This window comes from Rhea americana, unplaced genomic scaffold (assembly GCF_003343005.1).
Source record: "Rhea americana isolate MKP2758 unplaced genomic scaffold, rheAme1 scaffold_152, whole genome shotgun sequence".
Lineage (NCBI taxonomy): Eukaryota > Metazoa > Chordata > Aves > Rheiformes > Rheidae > Rhea > Rhea americana.
In genome coordinates this window covers 824937-838124 of record NW_028185617.1, presented here as the reverse complement: position 1 = coordinate 838124, position 13188 = coordinate 824937, and the positions used below count along the sequence as shown (strand labels likewise).

Below are 13188 nucleotides of genomic sequence, written 5' to 3'. Positions count from 1 at the left end.
AACTGGATTCTTTCCAGTTGACAAAATCCCAAATTTTCTGCTTAAAACTTACTTGAAAAATACAGCTAAGAGCTATGTCAATTATCGAAACTATGATTCAAAGCTATCAGAACTATGTTAATTAACAAAAATAATTGGCAATTTTTCATTATATATTGCTACATGATTGGGAGCATTTATGTGTGAACTCAGGAGTAGTGGGATGAGAATAATGGAGAAGAGACACTCAACCTTAAATTGAATTGGATGACTTTCACCTGTAGTATTTCTCCTAATCTAAACATCTATYTCATTGAGTGCACTGCAAATGGAGCATCAGTGATTATCTCATGTATGTCTCTGGCACAGAAGCATTTGATTATGTATTTTCTAACTAACCASCAGAAAGCCACCCTATTTGTAATACTGCATACAATTTTCCTTTTTATCTATTTCARCAATTATAATTTGATGATGTTTATTTTGCGGGGATGGAATGAAAAAAAAGAAAATATTTTCTCACTTGGTTGATTTGGGATTATTTTATTGAGCAATGTCTCAGTGACTGGAGATGTGGAGGAAGCACAAAGTTTAGGCACAAATAAGTAAGATAAAAATATGAGAAAATATGGAAAATYCAGACTGTTTTCTTTCATTAATATCAAAGCAAACAGTAATTTTTTTAATCTGGAAACAAAATTTTTTTTTTGAAAATTACTAGCATTGATATAGAGGAAAAAGGAATTTTAAAAGGTTAAAATTTAAAAGCAAATCCAAATATTTCATTTGAGGTTGCAAAAAATGTTTTCATTCATGCAAAACAAATATTAGATTGTTTATTTGTTCTACTCAGAATATATACATATTTTTAATTTAACATTTCTGGCACCTGTGTCACTGGACTATTGTTTATTTTCTGCAAATATTTTTGCAGAAACATTTTACAAAACACAAATTACCAGGTTTCTAAGTTGCCCTGGATAATATTCCAGAAAGTTATGCCACTACAATATATACAAAATTATAGGTCTGATAATTTGAAGATAAAAAAAAAGTTTCATCAGATTTTTTCTCGCCTGCTAGTTAGATTTCRATAAGAGGTAAGTGATCAAGCATGTTTCATATGAGGAGCACAAAAAATGAGCGTATCAGAGTTCGACTRAAGATGGATTTGTGTTGTGCCATCTTTTAGGGTATTCTCCTAAAGTTAAGTCCGTATTTGCCTGTTTCTATACAGTGTATATTGTCTTTTTGTGTGCACATATTGAAATATATTAACCTAAAATGTATGTATGGTGATATTTAGATATGAAAATCAGAAATAAGGTGCTAAACAAAATAATAAATTAGATGTTTTGACTGGCCTGAATGCATCTAATTGCAAAGTAACAAGAATGTTTTGTTCATTTATTTGCTTCATTKGAATTATTAAATCTTATAGTAGTAAAACATGTAAAAATATGTAAAATAGATTATTTTTTCTATCACTGTATTTGTGCAAAAAAAAATCTATAACTATATTTGACTTCTGTTCATTTAAAAGCAAATTACTTTATTAGTGTTGAGCTTTGATGGTTTAAAAAATATGAAAGTTTTTCAGAGTGGCCATGCAGTTAATCTTTGGTCTGACTCTCCTTARCACAACCAGTATAATTACTTTCATTTTTGAACACTTAAAAAGTGTTCAAAATCACCCCTTTAAATATGGACTTTTTTCAGTCTGAAAAACTTATAGAAAGCTTAATGAAAGGGCTGTGAGAATCATTAGGGTTTTGGTTARATGGCCAAATTGGAGAGGAGGGAGGGGGAAACATGAAACCCAAAAACCTTTCTAATGCACATCAAGATGAAATAKAAATTTTGTTTTTTGCTTAGTAATACGTAAAACAAACCTTTCATTTCTGWAGACCAAAATGTTTCCCCAGAATAAAACTGTTCACGTTAGGACCGTTATAACATGAGTTATAACTAGAATCACAAGACTAGTATTGGCAGTACCTCTCTTTTGGTCCAGCTCTTTACGTACTTAATCTGAAATGTGAATTGAAATTACTCTTCTAACTTGGAGGATGAAAAACTGTGTTGTACAGTTTTCCGTAACAGGCTGAATGCATTAGCCGTGTCTGCTGTGGTGATCTAGTTTGTATGCACAATGTGAATCAGAAACAAAGAGGTAAGAAATGAAGTTTGGTGTTCAGAACAGATTTTGGACATCTTGGACATCTAAGTTTAAACTTTGTCCCAGTTTAAGTACCCACATCTTTTCATAGCCTTATTTCTGATATCTTGGGTTAAAATGAGTTTGCTTAAAAAACAAACAAACAAAAAAAAACTTTAAATCACTTAGCCCTTTCAAAGTGGTAAGATTTTTGATAAATCAGATCCATTTCTAGCAGTTCACACAACAGGGACATCCTTCATTCCCCATACATTTTCAAACTTCTCTATAAAAGTAATTATATSATGAAAGAAGCAAAAGTGATGAAAAACAGAGTCGGAAAAATTAAGTAGAGTTAAAATAGCCATCTCTCTTTTCTGTCATCTATAATATAAACCATAGGGTTCTCAACAGCTTAATTTGCAAAATAGTAAGTGAGGTAGAAGCAATAGAAAATGTGGATCAGACTTATGATTATTTCTGTACTACCTTTATTTCACTCAGGCTATATTGCCAGTTTCAGAGGCAGTGTTTATACTTTGCAGTGGGTAAGAGTTGAGTTGTGAACTAAATCTATTCTTAACAGGAATGCTTTTAGCTTTTCAGTATTTCAAAGCTTRTATCTACAAAGTATGGCTTCTTCCCTTTGATGTGTGTTTAAAACATTTCTTTTTCTGTAACTGTCATTAACTTTAAGGCTTCTTACAGTTCCTCAGGGCACACACACAAAGTTTATCTTCATTCACATGAAACATGATCCTAATGAGACCTAGGAATGCAACCTCTGGTGTCAGAACAACACTTACTAGTGTTGGTAGTGCTTCCAACTAAAACTTGTCTCCTCGCGAATATACTTTTCTGACATCACTATTAGTCCCATAAAGCCAAAGCTTTATTATTAACAGCCTGTTTCTTCAGAAACTATATCTATGTTCAGTAAGAACAGGAAATACAGAGTATTTGTTTCATGTATTTAGAATCAGGTTCCTTTGGTTCAAGGTTTAAATTTTACATTCTTGGTATATATCATAGTAGATAACTACGCTCACAGAGGTGGTTTATAGCCCAGTGGACACATGCATAGTGGTGTGTTAGCACTCTGAGAAGCACCTCTTCTGGCAAGCTGCTGAGGGGACCGCAGCCCACACAGCTTCACAGCTCTCTCTTTCAACTTGCTTGGGTTACTGACATGCAGAATTATGTGACAGAAGCTTTTCTTTCAAGTATTTTAACAAAAGATAGAAGTGTAGTAACATATTATGGGCCAGATTTTCCAAAGACTGCAGCAGTCTTTTGAGTRGAGTACAAGGCAAGAATTGGACTCTCCTGGCAGAGTTGAGATCAGCGAGGCTAAGGATGAGGCAAAGAGCTCCATATCAACGATTCCTAAAAAAAAAAACAGATAAAAAAAATTTCTTTGGACATTCTGTCCTGGGCAAGAAGAGGTGTTAAGGTATTAGCAGTCTTCCATGTAACCTGTAATCTGCTGTGTTCAGGCACATTTTTATTCATTGTGAATTGTCAGTTCCTTCTTCAGAGCTGACAGTTTTGACAAACATTGCTTTCTCTGTGCACATTTCGAGTTGTATCATGCACATGTTTATTCTTCTCAGATTTCTTTCTGAGCAAAGCACAGTTTGGGGAAATTCATTTTCAAAGCTCCGTTCCAACAATATTTTTCAAAATGGCTCACATTGATTTATGATTTCCATTATAACACCTACACTAAAGCAATCTGCTCTTGTTTAGAAACATTTGTTTTTTTCTCTTTTACTTTGGCTTTCTGCAAGTCATGTAAACTACAGCAGCTTCACCACCTGCTGCCTACAGTGGGTGCATTTACAGTAATGTTTTAGTTTAGATCAGGAGTGGACTTTTGAAGCAAATCTCTTGCTTGCTCGCCACTTACCAGGTTTTGGCTCACACGGCAAAGTTGTCTCAAAGTGTGAGACTTGGAGTCATCTCAGCTGAAGTTAAACAGAAAATGTGCACCTAATGCATTTTAACTGCTAATGGGCGTTCAGCTTGTGGGACCACACAGAGAGAGTCTCTGAGGTAAAAACCTTCTGAAATACTGTGGACATCTGGTTCTCAGCCTCACTGTTTCACTCTATAAATCCACTTCTCTTGATCTCCACTACTTGCTAACATTGGCTGCTAACACAGCCAATATCTGCTCCAACACTTGCAGGATTTATGCAAAAACATGTATTTTACTATTCAAATATACTTTGAACCATCATGACTGAACTGCAGGAATTCCCTATATTCCTACTCCAGCAGGAGCCTGTTTATGTTTAATTTCATAGCCTTTCATAATAATACAACTTCTCACTAGTTATATATCTGTTTTTCCTCAACATATGGAATGAACACGGAATCTTGGTCCCCATTAGTGAGTTCAGTATCATTTTTTCCTATAGCTTGTTCTACTTCAGAGAAGGCTTTGCATCATTTGCAAAAAACAGCTCCCATGTTGCCTGTGTTACTCTGTGCTAAGGTCACTTGTGTGTAATTCTGCAATTGTAGACAATAATATTGTTCGTTGCTTATTTAGTTTTTCAGTTACGCCAATTGTTTGACCACAAATAAAAAATGATTAAAAGTTGTCACATACTTAKTCAAATTTGCCAGCAGGGGCATTGATTTGGGGATTTTGGTTAATTTGTCTTAATGAGAAGTCTTATCTCTTGTCTTTTGCAACTGTAGAAGTACTTTTATTCTTGAGTGATTTCAATTAACCTTCATAGAACTACAATAGGTATTTTTCTTTTTGTTAATCAGAGAGTATCATCAGGAACAATATTTGCATCTCCTTCATATATAGCATGCACAGATTAGCTTCTTACCATGACTACTGGCAAGTATATTGCAACATGTAATCACATGAAGATCACTGTTCTAAAAGTTTCTTTGGGGCAGGAGGATTTGCAGATGTCATAAGATTTCAATAAGGGGCAAACTGCAAAGCTCATTATGAAAGGGAATCTTTTTTATACAATAAGTTGCTTGACTAATTTGCCATTGTTTCTACATAGAAGAAAAAGTAGACTATTATCAAATCATTTTAGCAAGCCCRCCTCATAGGATTGAGGTCTTTCTGGGAAACAGGAAATAATGTTTTTCATCAGACCATGCCTTCTAACTTCTGTTTTCTTCCTGGCAATACTAACGATTCTTCACATCCAGAATGAAAGAACAAACTTCCTCAGTTGGGCCACAGGCGTTGCTATACTGCCTACAGCTGGCATCCTGCATAACTCCACATACTCTGAGTCAGGATGCCATGATGGATTATAATGTTGGCACAACACTATCTTTTGGGGTGTGTGAAGATTACTATTGTTATCATTAACTTTGCGCTAGGGATTTGTTGTATTATGTGTTGAGGCACAGATAGTAATAAGACTACCAAGTCAACAAATTTGCATTCTGTATAACAAATCCTGAAATACAACATATGAAACTAGAAAAAGTGGAAGGAGATTATAATTTCTTTATTTTTAATATGTTTGTTTTAATTGAACTTGATAGTGTATAGCAGGGAATTTCAAGGGAAAAATTGGGGAAGTTTGCATTCCTTAAAATAAACATGGAAGAAAGTGCCCAAAAGTGCAGAAGCAAGAGAGAGAAACAAGTAGAATTCTTGATCAATTAATTATAGTGTCACTGGTAGAAAGAGCAGAATAAGGGAAACACGTATTGGAAAAAGATTCACAATGATGTCCTGAAGGAAAGGTTGCATGTGCACAAGGGCAGTGGGTAGGTCAGTGGGAAGAGAGAGAATATTGCTTCTCCCTGGGGCAGACTGCAGGAGCTTCTGGAAATCATGGGCTATGAGTAAAGGAGGGAGTGAAAGAAGCACTGCACAGAGTGGAGGACACAGGCTGACTTCAGATGGGTGGCTATGGCCAGCTAGCCTGGCCAAAAGTGGCAGCAGCTTTCAAAGAGCCAGAGAGGGATCTGAAGAGTTTGCTGCAGCTTGGAAAATCACCGAGTTGGCTGAAACCCAACCTGGAAACAAGGGCCTGTCTGAAAGGATGCAAGGGGCAAGCCGAGAATTGTGTACTAATGCTTGTTACTTCTGTTCTGTCTGACCCTGTCTGAAAGCTCTGCTTTCTAAAAAGTTAATTATTCTAGCTTATATTCAAATAAATTAGATTTCTTGGATTTAAAAGCCATCAATAATTGTGAATTTGCTATAGGAGATCTTAGCAGATTCATCGCCAAGTTGTGGTTGACTTGGACTCAAAATCTGCTCAGGGAGGCTTTTGAGAGAGAAAGTGGAATATTATTAGCCACTCTTTTCTTATGACAAATACATTAGAAATCAGAATCTTACATTATTTTCCCAGGTGGTAAACTATAACTCATGGTTAATGTCCRGGAAAAGCATTACTTGAGGAGGAGCTGGAAAGCTTACACAATATGATACTCCCAAGGGGGCCAGTACAGAGCTGTAATCCTTAGCTGCAGGAAACTCAGATTCATCACRTTATGACTAAAACTCATTTTGGTTCCCTTGGATGTTATGCCTAACAGTTTCTTCTGTTCCTGTTTGAAACACGTAAATGAGTTTATATACCATTTGACCTGCAGTACTTCTGGGGTGGCAAGGTGATACTGGTAACTTGCTTTACTCAGTGCTTCTTGAATAATTTAGCTCAACTTTGTTTCTAGGTTCTAGCTATCCAGATGAGCATCTTGTATTACTGCCTATTGTCATGGTTACAGTATTGGCTGCATTTCGTCTCCTTTTCTGAGTTTTCCTTGTGCAATATGAGGCCTGTCCTTGCCTGGCATACAGTACAGCAAATCTTCCACAGACAGACTGGGATGTACTACAGCAGCCTAAAAAAGAGCACCGCCTCATTTCAGCACATCTAATAGCATTCAAATGTGTGCATTGAATGCACTAATATTAGCTCTTAACTACTAGCTAAGTGAAATAATTACATTTTTGTATGTCTGTACAGTCAACCATCGGTTTTAATTGGCCTGTTGAAGTGTTACCAGAATTATTAGGAAGAAGTATTTATTTGTGTGTATGTGCGTGTGTAAATACACAAAAAATATAGTATTGTGTATGTTACTGTATTATATAAACATATAATCAAAACATTCTCAGAACATCTCTGAACTCACTGCACTAATCTCTTGAGTACCTGAGCATTTTTCATGGAAAATATTGTTGTGATTCAAGGACCTGCAGTTTGCATCCATGTCATCTGTGTATAAAATTGTCTGTAGTGCAATGCCGTGATGATGCCCTGTCCGCTGGCAGATGTGCCCTGCTGAAGCACAAGGCTTCCCGTTCTCTCTTGTCTGGCTGCAGTGTAGAGAAATGGCTGGAGAGCTTATGGAGTCCTCTATGTGCAAAACCTGGCCATATATCCCCTCTCTCTAGCCATAGCATCACTAGCCTTTTTCCTTTTCAGGGTGAAATCACTTTTCTTTCTTTAATTTGCATAAGGATTTATTTAAACATCTTATTGGCTGGTTGACATCCATGTGCAGAAGGGAAGTTAGCAATGTTTTTATGATTAAAAGAGCTGTTTAGAAAGGAAGATTTTGCAGCAGTTCCCAAAGATTTTGAATTACAGTTTGTTTCATCTGAAAATTTATTTAATTCCTATTTTATTTTTCATTGCTATATACTGTGTGTGAGTTTTTCTATGTTCTTCTTTCCCTGGGGATTCAAAATTGTAAATGCTTCACTTTCAAAATGGTCAAAAGGTAACCTAATTCTGAAAGTTAGAGTGCAAGTTTTGTGTGCTGAGTATTGTACTACTCATGGAGGCCTAAGAAGAAAAATCTGATCACAGATTAAGAACAGACACAGACACAAATTATGTCTTAACATTCCTATATTAAAAATAAAAGTTTTAAATAATATTTAGAACCAGTTTAGGATTTAAATGTCCCAATCAATGTATGTAACTGTTTACTTTAAATGTTTTCATTTCTAGGAACTTTGAACCAAAAGAACTGGGGAAAGAAATATTCATCCTGCAATGGTGCCAAACAATCTCCTATTAATATAGATGAAGATCTTACCCAAGTAAATGTGAATCTGAAGAAACTTAAATTCCATGGGTGGGAAAAAGAAACTTTGGAAGACACTTTCATTCACAATACTGGCAAAACAGGTAAAAACTCCAATTTCATGTATGGAGTTAAATGAGTCAGAAAATTGATAGAGGACAGTCAGCCAAGAGCTTTTAATGTTTTTTCATTTTCCGTTTTCTTTTTCCCTAGCATTTGCTTTTCTGAGTTCATCCATAAAAGAAAAAAATAGGTGATGGCAGTGGCCAAGCGTAATAGAGAAGTCACTAAAACAGAAAACACAAATGGAATGTATTCATGCACAGGCAGATAGAACCAGAGCAATCGCATGATTACTATCTTCTCATCATGAGTACCTTATTGAAGCTAAACGGCAATTTAGCATTTGCCGCAAAATGATGCTTACTACTACTACTACATAACTAGAATATGCAATAGGTTTACAAAAATGATTCTTTTTAAGTATGAATAAATTACCTGCCCATCTAGAAGCACTTCACAGGCTGGCTGTGGTTTCAAATGTGGAGGATGGGCTTCATCTCACCTTATCTTTAGACATCTGTTAAGATGGACCCTTGCATCTAAATTACACTTCAACTTCCTATTGTAGTCAAAGAAGAGAAATARGTGCTTTTATGGTCCAATGGTCCAACCTATCTTAGAAATATATTTTAGGAAGAGATAATTTATGCCTACAAATGCCTATTTTAACCAACTATAAAAGAAGCTTAATTTGCATTGCCAAATGAATCTTTTTTACAACCACTTTGCTGTATAAATCTAGGTTAGTATCACAGACTGCTTGGTTGGAAGTACTTTTTCTTGTTTCAGGCATAGGTAAAGAATATCTTAATGACTATCTCTAAGCTTCCACCAGATACTGTAGGAGCACTTGGCCTGCCATTTTATTTTATTTTAGTGTCATTGTTCCTGGTTTCTGTTCTTGGAACCATCATGTACTTCCTACATACTGGTCAATGAATTGTTTACTGCCCTCTTGCCCTCCTAGGTGAGATAAATAGTTCATTTGTCCTTTAGAGAGAGCTCTGAGGAAACACTCTTTAAAGTCCATAAAAGTGATCTGAGCTTTCCCCCCTATAATCCTATAACAATTCAGATATTGTGAAAGGAACTTGCTAAGCCTTTCAGTTAAGTTTGGCTTCAAGGTCTTGAAGAGAGGAATGAAAGGAAGCTGAACTCCATTATCACTGTTTTAGCAAGAGGTCTGACAATTCACCGTCACTGAAAGTGGAAAAGCCAAACGTAGAGAAGTGTCTTTTCCATCCTTGTAATTCTCTCCAGCAGAAAAATGTTCAGTCCTTTAACAGTTTGTAACTATTACAGCCTGGTGAAGACTCATCGTCACCTATTTCTGTACCAAATTGTTCCACAATTGAGGACTCTCACAGACAGGATAGTTTTCCTAGTAATGGGATACAATTTTCTTTTTGTARTGTTTCCTGATGATATATATCTAAAATTATGTTAATAATTAATGGCAGGGATCTCTTTTTCTTACAACTGCATATACTTTCAGGAGGCTTTTTGTTTTAGGGAATTTCTTTCCTTAGAAGGACAGTTTCATGGTTAAGCCAGATTTTCTGAGCTTTGGGTTAGTGTGATTATGTGGTTAGTTTCAGATGATAGGAGTACATAAAAATAATTCATTTCACTAGATAATTATTTTGTGAGTTGCAGCATGAAATGAAATGAAATATATTTCTTTTTGTTAATAGTGGATTAACACACTCTTTATTTGGCTTTAATAATCAACTTTCTGTCAAATTGCTTATGAAGTGCAGGAAAAGAACTATAACATGCTTAGCTTTTGGTCTAATACTGAAMTACTAGAGTCACAGATGCCTTGGCTGGCTTTTATATTGACCCTCCTTTTCTCTTTCTCTGTGTTTCTCTCTTTTTTCAGTGGAAATTAACTTGACAAATGATTATTATGTAAGCGGAGGTGGCTTAGACACAGTTTTTAAAGCAAGCAAGATCACTTTTCACTGGGGAAAATGCAACATATCATCAGATGGATCAGAACATAGTTTGGAAGGGCAAAAATTTCCTCTTGAGGTAAAGTACAGAATAGATTTTGTGGAATTATATTTCTGCAGGTAGTCACACTGCTTATTTAATAGCTTCATAATGTATAATCATCACTTAACAATTAGTAATATTTAAATGACATACCTGAAAAGAAAACGTAAGGCACACTGAAGATGTATAAACGGTACATTTTCACACATGCATTTTAACAGTGCATTAGGAGTTGGTCCAGCTAATCTGATAAAGGCCAAACTCCCACTGACGGTTAAACTTCTAAGAGCTTGGCCCATCTTATCCCACAGTAATAAGCTATTTAAAGTGCAAAGGCGCTTTTTCCCGGCTGGGGCATTGTTCRGAGTCAGCAGGAGCGAGGAGCCGCTGCGCCTCGTCGAGACAAAGCCCCGTCAGCCTGGCCAAGCTTGGACCTGGGAGCTGGAGGGCGAGCCAGGAGGCCAGGAGCCACCGCGTGAGCGGAGTTCAAGGCTCCCACGGAGCCCGGGCGGCCAGGCCAGCAGCCCCGCCACTGAGGAAGGCCCGGCTGGCTGCTTTTCCCACAGACGTAGTGGCTCTCCCTCTCAGCTTGCAGAAGTTCAGGGACACGGAGGAGAAGAGGAGCAACTTTTGCTGGGCTGAATACCATGGGGGCACTCTGAATGTGCACTCTTAACCCTCAAAGTGGCTATGCGATCGTTTTCAGCTCAAAAAGGTGCAGCTATGGCATGCATCCGTGCTGCTCCTCACTCGAAGCACTATGGCTTTCTGTGTCAGAGCAAAGCAATGGGGCTGCGGTGCTCTCTTCTCTTCCTCTGCTCCAAGGAGAGCTGTGGCCAGGACCATCCCCTGGGCTTCCTCCACCTCACAGCCATTTAAAAATTCCCACTCACACTCCTGCCATGGCATCAAAGAGAAGATTCTCCTCCATCACCATCTCATGAAAAGGCAGCAGCAGTAGCAAACCCCCGCTTCGTATTGGTGACCCTTCACGGGAAGGGATTTCCCAACTGAGGGAGCAGAGAGAGGCAGCTGGACTTAGGCCAATGCCCAGGACTCCGCTTAAATGAGGTCCCAGAATACCTGGCAGTTTTTTATTATCAATACTTCTCTAAATTTACTGTGAAGCAGATACCATAGGGAAATTCTGCCTTATCGAAACTCCTGAGGGGGTTACCCCAACTTGAAGATTCCCTTCTAAGTTAGATGTCCATTGTAAGCAAGTTATCTAGACTTGCTAGATTGGTGGCAAATGATATGTTCCTTGAATGGATAGTTCCTGCAAACTTAATGGTTTTCTAAGATAGATAGTTTGTAGATAGCTAAAAGCTGATGAATTCCATTCTGTATGTTCTGTTAATGCATGTGAGATGTGTAACAGTTCCATGTACTGTTATTAAATTAATTGGTTGAAGATTTTTCTCAGACTAAGAATATAAGTAACTGCATTGATTTTTTAATATATATTTTATATATGTAACATTTGAATATATTTTATTTACAGATGCAAATCTACTGCTATGATGCAGATCAGTTTACAAATTTTGAAGAGGCAATTAAAGGAAATGGAAAGTTAAGAGCTTTATCAGTTTTGTTTGAGGTAAACGAAATATATTTTTGTGGCATTAAATAAGCTTTGAAATGCAGCAGATGTTCAAACTGAATTTAACTGGTTCCAGTGTATGATCAGTGAGTCAAAAATTTGCACATATTTTTCTAATTTATTTTCACTAAAAAGCAACCAGGCAAAAATGCCTGTTTTGCTTTATATCATCTATAGTTTTGGTGGTAAAATGCAACCTTTGATTTTTTTTTCCATTAAGTTTGTACTGAAAAAAAAAACCCAGCAATTTCTTTTTAACAGATTGGACCAGAAGACAATCCGGATTATAATCCAATCATTAATGGAGTAGATAGTGTTAGTCGTTTTGGTAAGTTTATCCCTGTGTTTTATTGATTATTGATTAGACTAAATTCCATTTCAGCATAATTATGTAAACTTTTCTTGAAGAGATTGTTTTATACAGATTATTAAAGCTTAGTTGGATCTATTTTGTTAGAAAAAAAAATATTTATTTGATTTACCCTAAAACTGAATATTTGTATTAACAGCAGTGAGTGTAAATGAATAAATATAACTATMATAAGGAATTTACAACACTCTAAATGCTAACTCAAGAGAAATATCTGATTTACTTTGTGAGGTTTCTTAGTCATGCATTTCTGAGTTTTTTATACTGTTGGAAGGCAAATAAACCCATTGCAACAATCCAAGATGTGTCTTACAAGAGTGAGTGAATATTAGTATTCTGTACACTCTGTGGAGATGAATTCTTTTTGCAATAACCCTTGTGTAAATCTGAAATGATCCAGTTGTATTATATTTGCACTAGCAGTATTGAAACCAAATGTTGACACTTTAATATTTCAAAATTCCTCATGGTTTTACATCAGAGTACAGAGATTATGGAGTAACGCATAAGAAGATCTGGGCTTATTTCTAACTCAGTTTCACCATTGTTTCAAATAAAAACAGGAACGTGCGCTGTCCTGAGCAGGAATGTTCTTGCACCACGGCTATGATCCTAAGTAAAAGGCTAATTTTGCCTCAGTTACCCTATACTTAACAATACTTGTGTTTTGTAAAACCCTTTCAGACTGATGGGCTTAAAGTGTTAAAGATTGTTAGTGTCATTATCTTAAAAGCTTTTGAAGATATGGTGCTAAAATTGTAGTTGATCCTCTCCAGAAGATGTTCAACAAATATTACAAGGACTAACTTTTATAACTTACAAAGACGGAGGAGCTGGGCATGTAAAGCAGTTAGGGTTCATTATCTTTGAGAATCTTCTTACATGAAACACAAAGAAGAAAGAATATTTTATCACGGCAGATGCTGTCCAACATCAAGGATGCAGGAGATGTAGGAGCTATGAACTATAGGC

General features: G+C 36.4%; 1 protein-coding gene across 1 annotated transcript in view; it reads left to right on the top strand.

Moving 5' to 3' along the window:
• The window catches only part of PTPRZ1 (protein tyrosine phosphatase receptor type Z1), a 105534-nt gene that overhangs the window by 35148 nt on the left and 57198 nt on the right, over positions 1–13188 (top strand). Inside the window, exons 3-6 of the mRNA XM_085299700.1 lie at positions 8107–8286; positions 10128–10279; positions 11748–11843; positions 12108–12174. Coding sequence (XP_085155826.1) covers positions 8107–8286; positions 10128–10279; positions 11748–11843; positions 12108–12174 — 495 coding nt within the window. The remainder of the gene's footprint in view (positions 1–8106; positions 8287–10127; positions 10280–11747; positions 11844–12107; positions 12175–13188) is intronic.